We start from the raw sequence: 15,628 nt of genomic DNA, 5'->3' as shown, positions 1-15,628 counted from the left end.
ACGTTGTTTGGAAGTTTCGGGTTCATCCGGGTACCAACTTACTGGTTATATATATACTACACAGTAACATCGAATTTTCAGAAGTGGTGTCAATACATTGATACTACTAATACACATACAGTAAGCCACCAGATACTCCGTCGCCGTAATTCACACTCCGTCTGATACCCGAATAGAAAAAAGTCGGTGCGGCTTCGTTGCGGGATTGGCATTATAGTTGCTATATAAATATCCGATTACTGAGTCTGAGAGCGTAGATCATCCACTTGCAAAGCTCCAATCATATCTCTATAATCGCATGAATTATGGTTCCTTTACGAGAAGGGCGTCGCGTGGTGGCCTTCCAAACCGACTCGCAAGGATGACAAATGCACTCTACTAGAAAATGGTCCAGCAACCGGCATTTCGTATGAATTGTGAAATGTACACTCTAGAATAGTATCATTTATGATCTCCACCTGATCCAACGACGAAACCAAATACTACAGTATGTGTCGCGCGATTGTGGTGGCTTGCCGACCTGCATGCAGCTCCCTGGAGGAAATCTCATAATTAGGTTTATCTAGGGGCCAATAGCACGTTTTCTTATGAGGCGAGACTACTACAGGTCTACAGCTAAAAGCGGTAAACACGCCTTTCATTCTTTTCTCTTTCCCTCCATTAGGACCATTACCCCTTCGTCCCTTTTCGGTGTAAGTTTATGCGAACTATGGCATTGGCTAGCCACCAAATTAAATGGAGAACTAGGGCTTCTAAGTTCTCCCGGTTTAGTTCCGGAGGGATGGAGAACGCTTAGGTATCAGCTCGACTGGTCCCATAGAAGGCCAACCTAGAGAGTATGCCATGCGATCTCCGATAACCCTGTGATTAATTGGAGTAGTATTACTATATTATTTTGGTCACTAATATTATTCTCAAGACTCAACGTCCAAGCTAAAGTACTAGGCTGAAATACTACATACTAGTATTGTGCTCTCCGGAAGCCGTAACTTAACTAGGAGGACAATTAAAACACGCTGATATAGGGTTCTCCCGTTTTACAATGCTAACTACCAGATAACTACCAGGTGTGGTGTAGAAAGGGCCTGTTTATTTTCTTAGTTGAACGCATTATTCCTTGTCACGTCAAATCACTACCAGGACTGAGTTCAGAATACGTAACGTACACGCTAACGTTAGGTGGGAATGGGTACCAAGAAAATAAGTCGCAAGCGATAGGTATTCTCTTGAGACTTGATTTGATCGGTTCAAGCCCTTCATGTGTTAGGGTTCCATCAGTCCAAAGCTGATAACTCGAATCTGGATTCTTCTTTTTTTGCTTTTTGAATATTCGATGGTCTCGCCCTGTTTTTCCTTGATTCGCCTTGCTTTGGACGCTTCATCTTAAATATACTCATGACCTCAAAAGGAGAGGGTTTGCCTTTTTAAGAAGATTGTCAAGTGCATAGTGGACCGGTTCTTGAAGGACTACAAGAATCCAGAAAAGGAAACCTATTTCTTTTTTGCTTTTTCCTTCGTACTCTCCTCTCGAGGACTAGTGTAGATCCAGGACCCATAATAACAACCTTTTGAATTTATCGGGCATGAGGCACTTAAAACCATAGACGCTGTGACCACTTGACTGGCCCGACTTCTGTTTCTTCATTCATTCGCGGATGTGACTTTTTCGGCTCTTTCTCTCTGGGGCAGGACAGAAACAAAAGCAACGAAAATGGGCCCTCCAAAATAGATGACTACCATACATACTAGTACGGACGTATGTACTTAGGGTTCGTCGGATCCGTGCCAGATCCTTCGTTCAATTAACCCCCGTATCCATCTCGTCACACTTGTGTTCACAGTCCACACAGATAGATACACTTTCATGACAAATTCCCCTTGCACTAGCATCATTCTACCGTTCCTTCGGGTAAGTCTAAAATTTCTTTTCTTTTCCCTTCGAAGCCCCGCTAATGCTAATACAAGCCAACCAGGAGCTTGATCGAGATCTAAAAAGTTGCTCCAATTAATCATAATAATAATGATGATGTCCCCTCTCTTGATCCCACTTTGTTCTTGCTTGCGGCCCTGTCTGATTTAGCGGCCAGAAGAGACACATGACGTTGTGAACCCTGGCTAGTGACCACCATCAACCGAGAACTCCGTATTGCCAGGCTCACTTACCTTACCTTACCTACTACTGCTGCCCTGGAATCTGTCTACCTTCTTCTTCGATGGTATGAAGTATTTATTTTCAGAGCTAAGATCGGAAAAGAAGGAATTGTGGAAAAACAAACGAAAATAAGTCGCCTTGTCCATATGTACTCGATCTCATCATTTCAGCAACATTCGTGGGCACCACCGGGCAACCGACTTCATTTCTACACTCGATCCTCTCTGTTTCATCAAAAGACATCATTGTCTTCTTTCTATTGCGTGAGTGGTTGATTTCAATTAATGTCTTGGCCAATCTCAGAACTTTTTGGCCTACGAAACGTTTGCGGACCCAGATTAGATTACTGGGATCATCCCTGAAGACCATGAATGACTGACTGAATGATTGACTGGTAAACACAGTGCGACCGTTGATACGCTCCAGTGCATTAAAGGCACTTTGAAATTTCAAAGACATTTGTCACGAGTTTTTTGGGGCTGTGAATTACCCGGGACAGTCAACGCAAGAAATAGGGTTTCCCTTGTTGCTCAGTTATAACCCAACGATTCCTTGACTTTGGATCAACACAACTTTCGGAACTCTAGGCGGAACCCTTAAGGAAGAAATTTACGGCACCTGATAGCAAAACAGACCAGCCGGAAAACTGGAACTGTATCTGACACCTCCGTACTCGCCTCCGTTGCGAGGCGGGCATCTGGCGGATTGTCAAAGTGGAATGGATGGGGAGCATCAACAACATGGATACTACCAATACCCGTCAGTGCCTGGCCATCCACACCATGTCGTACAGCAGCAAGTGTCTCCTGCACGCTCGCCGGAGAGTTTTCGACGGTCAACCGCTCAATCTGTACGCCGAAGCAGAGCACAACCACAAGCACAACCACAAAGTCGAGGAGGCACATCCCGGCGGAGACTTCATCGTTCATCTGGCACCGCAGCGTCACATCACGACATACCCTCATCAACAGATGCATTGCAACAGAATGTAGCACCTCAATTTCAGCAACGCCCCCTTTCTCCAGAGTCTGTGAGACATGTGCAATCACAACAAGTTGGCTATTCAGCACAACAGCAGCAGCAGTATGACACGGATTTTCTTTACGGATTTGATCAATCCGGAACAGCGCAGATGTCTTATGGGATGTCTTTACCAGAGAATCTTGGCGGTCTATCCAGTGGTGCTCGATTTCGTGTTCCACAACAATATTTCCCATCGCCGGACGATGATGAGAGTGTTTCCCAATATTTATCTACACAAGAGCAACTTGCGGCGGCGTATCATCCACAACAACGAAGTCCCCTGGGTCGACAAATAGATACAAGTACGATGACTAGTTTCAATCCTACAGGAAGTTTAGGAAGTATGCGGCAGCAAGCGACGCAGCAGAATATGACGAATTTGGAGGAAGCTTATAACCAGTATCGACGAGCACTAATTACGGTGTTTGGGTCCACACAAAGGGGAAATTTGAACGAAGCTAGTCGATTATTGCTTGATCTATCCGCATGGCTGATTGATAATGCACGGGACCTGGGTAAGAACTATCTATTTTCCCACCTCAATTGGCAAACATCAAGTACTAAGACAGTCTGAACCGTATTGTAGGCCTATTTCGAGACGATCCTGATACGCTCACCAAACATAGACAATTGTGGCACGAATTCAACATCTGTTGGCTATCGTTATGCCAAAAGCAAAAGGATTTAACAGAGGCATTATTACGCAATAATGGTCATCATCGTCGGCAATCATTACAACTACCCCCGACAATGTTGAGCGCCGATTCCATGGAGAAAATGGGGCAAGAAATAATTCGGTTTTGTGATCTGGTTGAACCGCATGGATTGGTGGATTACCAGATGGGGATATGGGAGGAGGAGATACTTGACAGTAAGCCACACACACATTTTCAACCATTCTGCATCTTTTCTTTTCTCTTCTCTTCTTTTCTTTTTTTCGAAGTGGAGACTAACCTGATACCATCATCATCTTACAGTACTCGGCCAATGCCTCGATTTAATGGATTCATAATGGAACAACAATTCCTGTGTTCCCCCGATGGGCGGCGGGTCGATCGCAGTCACGAGCAATCAGAAGCCCTAAAAGCGAGCCGAACAACCCCGCGGCGCCTCACTTTCTTCTTTGTTTCTTTTTTTTTGTACAAATATGCGGCCTTATTCCTCAATTATCGGGTTTCATTTCTATTTATATACATATTGGTTTGAAGATTATTGGTTGTACTTTACTCTTTTTTAGGATTTGGCGTGATGTGATGATCACTGATGGGTTATGTTGGAATGGGGAGTAAGGAAAATCTGGGATGAACATACCTTTTGTTTTTGTTTTTTGTTGTTATTGGTAGGTATATAATTTGTCGGAGGGGCATCTCAAAAAAAGCAGGTGTTTTCGAATTGTTACAGAAGGACAAAAAAGAAAGGAAGGAGAACAATGGCAGGGAGGGAAAGGGGGAAAGCGAGGAATTTGGGTTGCCTGTGACGGAGTACAGACTACTTAGTAACCTACCGTAGGTAGGTGGATGTCTTTCTTAGCTCTTGGTCTTTGTATATTACCTTCCTATTCTGTTCTACTTCATTTTCCTACCTACATAGTAAATATATGGTCTTGATTAACATGACAGAAATAATTGCCGATAACCTATTATACTCCTTCAGAATGTCATCGCTTCATACTAACTATGTAGTTAGTTTATCACAAGTACCAACCTAATTCGGAAAAAGGTAGGCGCCTCTTTCTTTTCTTTTTCCTTTGTCGTTAAATCACGTTCTATGATTTTCCTCCTCGAACTCCGCGCTTAGCACCCATGATTAATATATAATAACCAACGAAACAATGATCTACTATAATCGAAGATCATTGGCGCTAAAATAGATTGATCATGTTACCCAACACCCGGGGATCCGGGAAGAAAGGGGGTGGGCTATGACCACTCTCTAACACGTATGTGTACTACGTACTACGTATATAGGTGTTGTGACACTTTAATAGTTAGTCCAGTAGCTCTGAATATTGTGAATAATAGATTAAAAGGGAGGCACTATTGGTTATCAGATTATCCCTGGAAGTGTCGACCCAAATTTTTGGGTCATCTTGGAAATTGGTGGTTGATAGTGTCGACACGGCACGGCCTTGATGGGGGGGCTAGCCATACAGAACTGTGTTCATATGTACCAGGAATGAAACTGAAAAACTATTACGTAGTATTGAAGTGTCATGGCAGTTGTTAAAGAGGGGGTTTATTTGGATTAACTCTGTGACGGGGTTACGTATGGACCTTCCCTGGTTATTTGCGAGGGTTAGGGCTAGATGCTCAGGGTGTTCGAACAGTTTGGTTCTACTCTTGTTCAGTCTCGAAGAGGTTATATTTGTGATTTTAACCGGGAAGACTATCAACCGTCATCGTTGAAGTAATTAACCTATTTCAAAGGTCGTTTGCTGACGGAGCAGAAGTTCACAGATCATTTGAATTATGCTTCCATCCATAAACCGATCCTGTCGAACTTCGGAAAAGCCATTTTGATCTCATGGACGTCCATACCATACATCCCTGACCAAAAGTAGGAACAGTTCTTTAGTCACAAATTGTAGTTGAATTTTGAACTAGGAACATTATTGCGATCTAACTCACCATGGTGATATGCAGGAATATTGTAAACTCATCGAGATTCTAGTAACGTGTTGTTGCACGTTCAACAATCACATCCGTCAACAATCACATCCGGGTAAAAGGATATCTATGACGTACCTAGGTAATAAGCAGAGATTTATACTTAGCAATAAAAGAATCCGGTAGCTTGAAGGAGGATTTCTCCATGTCTCAGTGCTGGGGGAAAGCCCTTACTACTTATGCAGATGATCTCGCAAATCTAATATCTGAGGTGAATCCTCCCATAGAGTTCTACATAACCAGGTCGTAGGTACTTTCAAGATAGACCAAACAGTGAACTCAGTTTTTATAACAGTCTTCACAAGGATGTCAAAAAGAACACCCTCCTCATTGCATTTTTCCGTTAAGATCTACATGGATCAAAACTGTTGATAGTCTAGAACACGATATCTCCAAATCATCAACGGGAGAGTCCAACATGAAGATACAATGACTAGGTGAGATGGTTTCGTATCTGTGGTATTCCTTTTTATTAACATCCAAACACCAAATGATCGAAGTACTCCATAAACCCCAGCATGAAGAGCCTCATGGTCTCCTCACCAAGGACCCGCAAACCACTATGATTAGGAGCTTTGGATACTCGAACCGATCTAGTTAGTCGGCAATCTTACTCGGTTTGCTAAGTAAACAAAATGTCAGATCGTTGCATATGTATCCTGACGTCAGGATCCACATGAATCTGAGATGAACTACCAAAAATGTAGGGAATCCCAGATCTAGCTGCAGATCATCAGATCCACTCTGCAACTTTAATATCCACAATGTAAACAATGGCATCTGAGATACCTATCTACATATTTGAAAATATGCGCATTTAGTAGCATCATGCCAGAGACTTTGCCATTTGCCATCAGAATGTAGTAGGTAACATTCGTAGAATGAGAGTTCTCACGGTGAGCTCACATATCGCGGGCCATTCCAGCGCCCTTTTTGCAAGCAGGCATAGACATCATCGAATTCGGAAAGGAAAGAAAAGAAAAGAGTCGCCGCGTTTTCCAAGTATTTATTCTACATACGGAATATGGGGACATTCCTTCCTTCCTCCCGAGACATTGAAGCGTGCAATCGGTGACCTTGCACCGGCATGCGCCAAGCTAGTCAGACTACCAGTATAATCTCCATCATAGCATGTCTGTACGCATGGGCCTCTAACTATGATACATGGTTACTTTTTGGTTGCATAATACCTTAATATGCATCTCATTATGAGTGGAGCCTGTAGTTACCAGACTGTCGGGGCAGTCATACCATACCACGGAGTACATACAATAGTAATTTACGGAAGACAAGTCACAAAATTACAATCAGTTGTGGGCTAATTGTTATACTACAAGATATCAATTTGTCATCCCCTTGGATGGAGAGAAAGGGGGAAAGGAAGGAAGTAGAGGTTCACTATCTAGGTATCTCACAAACAGCCCTAGTGATGCATGGGCTGTATAGGAATGGGAACTACTTGATCCCTAACATGTGGTACATCATAGATAGCCTATATTCTCTGCAGTTAATATAGATTCAGGAGCTATATCATAACCTGATGATTGTCTCAGCCTCTTCAGGTCGACTCTGCGGCCACACTAAAAGTAGACGATCTTGAAATTAACAGCTCCATGAATGTTTACATGTATGATATACGGGAGTCACGACCTAGATACGAACATTGAATCCTTTATCTATACCCAAAACATATAATGGAGGTTATTTGACCCCAAAATATGGAGTAAGTGGTCTGTTACTGGCAAAGTCACTGGATCTACTCCGTATAAGTATGTACACAACCACCTAGTGCCAATACAATACCAGGCCCGATTCGTATGAAGAGATTTAAATCCTATGGAACCAGAACATGAAGCAAATAGACCGCCACAATAACCCTAAGACACGAACCCTGCAGGAGTTGAAACTTGGTACCCAATCGCGCACTTGATCATGTCAGTCTAGCCCTTTTTATCTGCACGGAGTACAGTATGACATGTAGTCGGTAGTATGGAATAACTAGTCCAACGCAATTCGTATTCAAGCTAAGGGGCTAAATTGTAAAAGTAATAATCGATCTCGAAATTGAGGGGGGATCCACTTCTGTCATATTGCCTACATAAGCCCACATAAGCTCTATACCGATACGAGTCTTGTTTTGAAACCTATCACATCTGCGGGACCAACAGATATCAATTACAGATATCAATTTAAAATACCCCGAAGAAACTGTGATAGGCTACTAGTATATTACATGCAGCCTCAATTTGAAATGTACTTGACGAATTGGTGGTGCGTATAGCTGTATTAAGTCCAGCTGCAGAACCCTTGAACTCATTCTGGGTCTTGGTGCTGGTAGCTGGTTCATAGTTATCACAGGGGCATCTGATCTAACTAGTTGCTGTCTTGCATTTACATGACTTTCAAAACAGAATGAATACGAAAAATAGAATGTCGAAGAGAATAGAGTATGAATCGAGCTGATACCCGGAAAGATGTTAAGAGTAGGGTTAAGGCTTCAAATTATGCGTTTGACGCGTGTAACTATTCGAGGTAACTAACCCCCTTATGTTTCACCCTCGACAATATTCATCTTCAACACGGAAGCAAACTGATAAGAAAAAAATGGTAGAAATGGAAAATAATAAACAAATGAAGAAGATAGTTGTGGTCTGTTCAGGCATAGTACCATCGTCAGATTAATAGGATCACCGAGTACCCGGATGAGGGTATCCATTTCGCATACCCGTTGCGAATAGCCTATTACCCAAAAGGAGGATATTTTGCAATATAAATATGGGAATGACTTCAAATCTACATCTTCTTTCTAGTTTATAGAATCAAGGCATGAATTTTTGGTACTTTCATATTCTCTAGCAGCAAAACAAGATGAAGGCTGTCCAAATTTTAGGAGACAGATCCTCCCCTAGAATCGTAACCAACGATTCCATGCCTGAGCCCGCGCCCAAGGACTCCGAAATCCTCGTCCGAGTCTACGCCGCCGGAATCACGGGCGATGAAGTCCTATGGCACGAACTCTACAATAGCCCTACACGAATCCCCGGCCACGACATATCGGGCGTCATCTCCGCCTTTGGGCCGGAGTATGCTGGCCCATTCAGGATTGGTCAAGAGGTTCTCGCTTTTCTTGCGGCGAGTTCAGGAGGCCAAGGGCAGGCTGACTATGTTATCTGCCACGCCAATGAACTCGCGCCCAAGCCAACATCGATATCGCATGCGCAAGCTGCCGCGTTGCCGATTCCATTTCTTACTGCTTGGGAGGCGATATTTGATCATGGAGGAGGCGTCAAGGAGGCTGGCATGAGGGTTCTCGTCACGGGAGCATCAGGGGCGGTGGGTCGGTTAGCTGTTCAGATTGCTTCTTCCCATGGCGCGTACGTTATTGCGCTTGCTTCGGCTCGGCACCATAGTACCCTGAAGGAACTCGGTGCTCATGAGGTGCTTGATTATAATACGCCAGGCTGGGAAACCCAACTACAGAATGTGGCTTTGGTGCTCGACACAGTCGGAGGTGACATCCTGACTAAGACGTGGGAAACAATCGACGAAAGTGACGGCACAATCGTCACTGTAGGAGACCCGCCACCATCATGGGCCTTTGGAAAATGCCAGGCTGCTGAGTCTACAAAGTGGCCCAATGCCCAATACACATATTTTGTTGTCTCACCTAATGCTGAGAGACTGAGCAAGGCGTCCGGGATGATTGATGCTGGTGCTATCACTCCACTGGAAGTCAAGTCGTTTCCCTTTCATGAAGCGGAAAAAGCTTGGAGTTGTGCTCGACAGAGGGGTCGGGGACACAAGGTTGTGATTGATTTTGTGGGCTGAAACCTAGGAAGGTGTCACCGGTGGATCAAAATGTGATTAATGACATGAGATAGCTATAACATGTATAGAAAGGCTGCATCTTGTATTCAAATTCCTATCAGCACAATTCTCTCTAAATCAAGGGCTTGATTTCATTACCGTAATTTGTCGATTATCCGTCAAAGTCAAGACTAGGAAGGTTATAAAACCCACAGAGATCCTCGATAGACTCAAGAGGAACAACATCAAAACCACCAGTTTCGTATAGCCCTTCACTGCCCGATGAGAGGAATGGCACTTCATCAATGTCAGGCGTACTGCTAGGGCCATTGCTGACAGCCACCTCCGAGCCTAATCCCAACACATGTTGAGCAATCGTCTGTATTTCACGCACATTCCTTGTTATCCTAGGCCATACCTCACCCAACACCTTGAGACAACCAATAATCATCCGAATCTGCTCTCTTGCCGTCGCCAACTCTTTCCCCCTGAATATGAAATTACATGCCGAGAGCAGTGCCAATGTCCCTTCACTAACCATGCACGTAGTGAAAGGCGTGTGGGCGAATTTCCGTACAGGTAGTGTCAGAAGCCGAACTTGAGCTTCTACGGAGCGAAGAACTCGCACGGTGTGGATATTCACGAGCTCTGGGGTGGGAGTATTGATAGGTGGGTCTCGAGAGCAGCTTGAGATATTTTCCACGGAGTTGAATTTGAGGTCTGATAATGGCCGGTGTAAGCCAACGGTTGCTCTAAAAGAAATAAACATGAATCAAATTGCTTGCTGGCAGGGAAATAAAAGATTGGAGACATGCTCACACATGAATAAGCAGATGCGCTTGGAACATAAGCTCATCTATCTCTCCGCTTTTATTCATAATCTGCTTATCCTTCGGTAATAACAGCAGCCATCCATCCAGAGCCGAATCGGTGGTCTGCATTATATGCAATGAGTCTTCCTTGGCCGGGAGTTTTGGCGTGGTTGACATCGCCAGAACCGCGCATCGAACAGCACCGATAAGGTAGGCAAAAGATGAGAACTGAGTTGTCTCATCCGTAGCAAATTCACGACAATCAAACTCTTGCAATGTCTTTGGTATTGGAATCTTTCCTGATTCATATTCTAGCTCTTGACAGGGCAAATCAACCGTCGCCTCCATGTTCACGGCTTTGAAAGTCTTGGTCCCCAGAGTTCCCGCATAGAATGCTTCTACGACGTACAGCATCCACCATGTACGCCTCCAACATTCTTCCAGGATAGGGTCTCCAGCGCCATGCTCCGATGCAAATTCACGACGAAACATGCCCATATCAATTGCAAGTTGTGTGGCAGCCTCGATTTGTGATGCGGCTTCTGTCTTGTAATCATACCAAAACAGAGCGATTGAATATATGAGTCGGCTCTGAACCATGACTGGATCTGTTGGTGACGCCTCGCAGAAGCAGGCTTCGAGATGATTTTTCAGCTCCATATCCCATTGTTGGAAGCTGTAGATATGTCCCACAAAGCGCATGGCAGCAATAAGTGGTGTTAGGGAAGACTGTCTATTTGAATCACGATATAGTCTCAACAAATGTTTATTAGGTAGGAGAAATGGATGGAACTTGTGAAAGTTGTTATAATATGAATCAACCAAGACATCGTCCTCGATGTTGACGATACTACCGGTATGGGTCAGCGGCGGTGCGATGAATGTCCCATCAGCCGCATCAAGCAGGCTAGAGCTATTATTGAAAATGTCCTCGTTGACGTTCGTGTGACAAGTTTGAATGCTCGCTGGTGTCTGAGCATTAATTGAATTAACTGTTGCCAGTCTCTTGCGCCGTTCAGCTAGGGCTTTTCGGTCAAGCCCGCCTCTGCGCGATCGAGTATAGTCGCACTGCTTGCCGGCTTCATTGCAACCATTGCAACTGGGCTTGTTTCCATCGCATTTTATGTGCCGTACACGACAGGGAAGGCAAGCGAGTGAAGAGCGCGTGGCTTTTTTCTTGATAGCACTACTCATGGCGGCCGTTTATATAGTGCAGTCAGATGGAAGATGATGTAACTAGTTAGGTACAGAGTAGTTAGTTAACTAACATACGTAGTTGTCCGGAATTCGCTGATGTAATTTAGCCGAGTTTCTAAGAGAGGAAACTCCCACCCCGACAAGGAAATATCATGATATGTAGAATTCTTCTATAATGGTTACAATGAATTGATGCATAGCCAGGCTTCGAGATATACAGTGAGCAAAAGAACAAAATTTGAATCGTAAGGGTAAGAAAAAGAGGTCCCCCCGCCCCGAAAGGAACGGGAAACGAGTCAGAAGAGATTGATCTGTTCCATCATTTTTACTTATGTCTAGTCTTGACGAACGAAGAGAGAATAGCTGAATGGAAACAGGGGAGGGGGTAAAGAAAGAAAGGCTCCCAGGCCATAGGAAGAATGTGAAATTCAATGTCCAGCATAGAGTACTCGACTAAAAGGCAGAGGGCACGGCTGCTTGTGTAATGAAGCCCGACGAAGGCGTCGGCACCTAGGGTTCTGGACAGGGTGGCGGGGTAGGCACGCAACCTGTAGTCACCGTCACGGTCTGTTTGATAGTGACGGTTGTTGTTGTTAGCGTTGTAGGGGTCGGCACAGCCGTAGTCGCAGCCGTAGGTGCAGCTGTAGGTGCAGCCGTAGTCGCAGCAGCGTATGCATCTGTGGGCGTCTCCGAGGCGACATTGTTGTTGGTATCGATTATTGGAGAGGCGACAGCTGCAGTAGCCGTGGGGGGAGCCACGTAGATAGAGGTCGATGTGGATGTAGTAGATGTTGTGCTCGACGATGAGGATGAGGATGAGGATGAAGATGAAGATGAAGATGACGAGGAGGATGAAGAGGATGAGGACGAAGAGGTAGTTGAAGATGAAGCCGCAGATGCGTAAGCCGCGCCAACAGAGTTTACCACGCCATTCGAGAGCAAATAGCCATTGGCGACATAGAAGTAGGAATAGCGTGTAAGCGCAGATTGCTCATCGAGCCATGCGCCAGCTTCCTGGATAAAGGCAGCAGCAGTAGATAGATCTGAGATGCCACCCGCGTCGGAGCTCAGGGCCCATTCGGTAAGCCAGACCTCGGAGATACCATGGTTGGAGGCGGTGCTGATCGCTTGGGTGATGAAAGACTGGAGCTCAGACACGGAGTTGCCATACCAGTGGACAGCAAGAACTGACACGCCGCAGTCAGAGCATTCGCTGATGAAAGACTCAAACCAGCTGAGACCTTGACCGGCGCTGGAAGAGGAAGTGACAGCAGGGCTGACTAGCTTCGCTCGACCAACGTAGGGGGTGAGATACTGCTTATAGTGTGCAGCGGCATCGGAGACGCTCAGGTCGGCCTGAGAGGGCAAATCTGGCTCGTTGAATCCCATGATGTAGGTGCTGCCACCTGCAATGGCAGCCTCAACCTTAGAGGTCCATCCGTCGACATAAAGGCTGCCGGTACCCCAGAGCATGGGCACGTACTCGACACCAGAAGGCAAGTTGCCATCGCTTGAACTGCCCCAGTTATAAGCCCACGAGATACCGCTAGATTCGCCGCACAGGGCCGAGACGAGAGAAATATCGTTGTAAGCGGCACCGGCCTTGCTACTGGATCTTTTCTGCAAGGTTGTAGAGCGCACCGGGCTGAATGGAGCAGCACCTGCGGAGGCGATCAAGAGACCAGCAGCAGCCGCGAACTTGAGAAAGGAGGCCATTTTTGGACACTTTGGAAAAGACAGAAAAGGGTGGGTGTTGTAAAGGAGAGATAGAAGCGTTTATACACAGTATAAAAGAATGGCTTTGTGGAAGAGTAAATGAATGAACTCTTTCACAAAAGACAAATGAATGAATAGATTCAGTGCGCTGCACTCGATTGGGGAAGAGAATGTAGTTTTGTCGACGTCAAGTCGTAGAAAAGAAAACTCGAAAGTGAAACGAAGGAGGTTGTTGTGATGGCTGAGGAGGCATCTTGTTTCGGCTCGCCCAAGGACCAAATGAAATATTGATTGTGTGGTCAGCGCTATCACACATCGGGCTAGAAGCTAGAGGAAACATGAAACACTTGACCGATCTCTTTTTGTTCATTTTTCTTCCAATTCAAAGACGCCTTGCCTGTCTAGACCGAAGGATTGGCACATGGACGGGACTGATTGGCGGGCCATCAGTAGCGTCAAACACAGAGGTGGCGCCTTGCGGGCATCGTCAGGCACACCGAAACATCACTAGAGTGACTAGACCGGGATGCCTACAAGACAAGCCTTTTTGAGACGGCTTGCCGGCGAGTTATCATGAAGTATAGGTGCCAGTAGTTTTAACTGCCTAGTTGCAAATCTAAGCCATCAGTCACACGTATTCTTCCTGGACTTCTCCCTTGGGAGGATTCTGATGCTGTACGGAGTACAGTACAGATAAGCGCCGACAGTGATTCCCGTGAAACCATAATAAAATTGAAGACTTGCAGCAGGTGGTGCCAGGCACGCCGCGTCAGCCATTTGATTTGGTACCTCTCCGCCAGCTCGGGTAGACCCCTGGTGTGACCCTCATTGAGACCCGACAGTACCACGGAATAACTACTCTGTATGTGTTGGCACCCCTGCCAACACCGGCCAACACTTATTTCATCCCGCGGTACTACGTAAGACTGGATAATAAAATGCTTGGAACTTTCAGCAAGCGCTTAAGACATACTAGTACAACACGAATCATTGAAGTGTACAGGCCGTCGACCACAGTATGTATCCAAGAAATAAAATCACAACCCTTACGGTAGTTGTGACCCACGGGGTTATATACTAAGTTCCTTTATAAAATGCTACGTATCAACAGTCCATAAAAACTAAGAAATACTCCTAGATCATGTATATCCTCTATTCATACACCCGAAGGCAGGCGGTTGTGGTCATAAGTCATTTCACATGAGATGCACCCTTCTGACAGGAACTTGGATAAATAAACATCAACAAGAGGGACAGATCAACCATGATGAAAACCGGTATGCAAGTAGCGTCAAGGAAACTTATATCTCATCTAACACAATAGTCAGTATATCGATGCGTTGGCGTACATTTTGTGAGATGATCAACTTACTCAACGTCATGTTCATACTGATATCAGTATTCTCCACCATATTCTTAAACTCCTCAAAACTGATTTTTCCGTCGTGATCCTTGTCCGCTTCCATAATTGTCTTATCCACAATCTGTTGCAACTGCACATCCTTGAGATTGCTGCCCACCATCATCTTCAGAACAATGAAAAGCTCGCCGTTGGAGATGTAGCCGTCGCGGTCGATGTCGTATACTTTGAAGGCGAAGTGGAGTTTCTCGTCCTTGTTACCCTTGGAGCTGAATGCGGAGAGTCCGGAGACGAATTCTTGGAAGTCGACGTCGCCGCCGCCGTCTTCGTCGAAGATGGCGATCATCCTATTGAGAAGAAGCGTGTGTGAGCTGGATACTCAGGATGGCTTGAATGATGTGATTTGGAGACATACCGTGGAGCAAGAGGGTTGGACGACACCTGTGGGAGCGAAAGAAACTCTTCTCGTTCGATCGTGCCCGAGTTGTCCTGCGATTCGCATAAGTATTCCTGTATCATAACTCCGCCCGTCATGCCTCAACATACTTTATCTAATTTCATGAATCGCTTGCGCAAGCGGTCGACTTCCTCGCGATCAACTATTTCGGGACAAGCCTGTTAGGTGATTGACGACAACAACGCAAACCGAGCGCCCGCACCAAGCGCGGACGGGTGGAGATAGCCTCACAGTTGGATGCAGAGATGATGCTGTCGAGAACCTGACTTCCGCCAATGGATCCTTGTCGCCTTCTGGTATTATACAAAGCGGCGTTGTTGACCTCGTGCGAATCCATGGCTGAGGCGTTCTTATCAGATGGAGGGAGGGCGTTGTTGGCAATAGGATGGTGACTTATGCTGTATTTACCGGGAGAATCGTGCTCGTTCCAAAAGACAA

At 45.4% G+C, this 15,628-nt stretch overlaps 5 protein-coding genes across 5 annotated transcripts; 2 read left to right on the top strand and 3 right to left on the bottom strand.

Moving 5' to 3' along the window:
- Window positions 1–2,870: 2,870 nt before the first annotated feature.
- Window positions 2,871–4,187, top strand: EYB26_009694 (uncharacterized protein; the record flags this gene model as incomplete). Its single annotated transcript, XM_054268941.1, has 3 exons — window positions 2,871–3,690; window positions 3,762–4,046; window positions 4,153–4,187. 3 exons carry the CDS (start codon window positions 2,871–2,873, stop codon window positions 4,185–4,187), a joined length of 1,140 nt encoding a protein of 379 aa, XP_054124916.1.
- Window positions 4,188–8,709: 4,522 nt separating this feature from the next.
- On the top strand, window positions 8,710–9,669 carry EYB26_009693 (uncharacterized protein; the record flags this gene model as incomplete). Its single annotated transcript, XM_054268940.1, has 1 exon — window positions 8,710–9,669. The coding sequence occupies one exon, from the start codon at window positions 8,710–8,712 to the stop codon at window positions 9,667–9,669; it is 960 nt and encodes a 319-aa protein (XP_054124915.1).
- Window positions 9,670–9,820: 151 nt separating this feature from the next.
- On the bottom strand, window positions 9,821–11,654 carry EYB26_009692 (uncharacterized protein; the record flags this gene model as incomplete). The annotated part of the gene is made up of 2 exons (XM_054268939.1): window positions 9,821–10,400; window positions 10,468–11,654. 2 exons carry the CDS (start codon window positions 11,652–11,654, stop codon window positions 9,821–9,823), a joined length of 1,767 nt encoding a protein of 588 aa, XP_054124914.1.
- Window positions 11,655–12,167: 513 nt separating this feature from the next.
- Window positions 12,168–13,373, bottom strand: EYB26_009691 (uncharacterized protein; the record flags this gene model as incomplete). The annotated part of the gene is made up of 1 exon (XM_054268938.1): window positions 12,168–13,373. One exon carries the CDS (start codon window positions 13,371–13,373, stop codon window positions 12,168–12,170), a length of 1,206 nt encoding a protein of 401 aa, XP_054124913.1.
- A 1,301-nt stretch (window positions 13,374–14,674) lies between these two features.
- EYB26_009690 (uncharacterized protein) lies at window positions 14,675–15,527 on the bottom strand (the record flags this gene model as incomplete). The annotated part of the gene is made up of 5 exons (XM_054268937.1): window positions 14,675–14,685; window positions 14,746–15,080; window positions 15,149–15,222; window positions 15,280–15,332; window positions 15,422–15,527. 5 exons carry the CDS (start codon window positions 15,525–15,527, stop codon window positions 14,675–14,677), a joined length of 579 nt encoding a protein of 192 aa, XP_054124912.1.
- Between the last annotated feature and the right edge of the window lie 101 nt (window positions 15,528–15,628).

The sequence above is a fragment of the Talaromyces marneffei genome, chromosome 8, assembly GCF_009556855.1.
Source record: "Talaromyces marneffei chromosome 8, complete sequence".
Taxonomy (NCBI): Eukaryota; Fungi; Ascomycota; class Eurotiomycetes; order Eurotiales; family Trichocomaceae; genus Talaromyces; species Talaromyces marneffei.
This window is presented reverse-complemented; position numbering and strand designations above follow the sequence as displayed.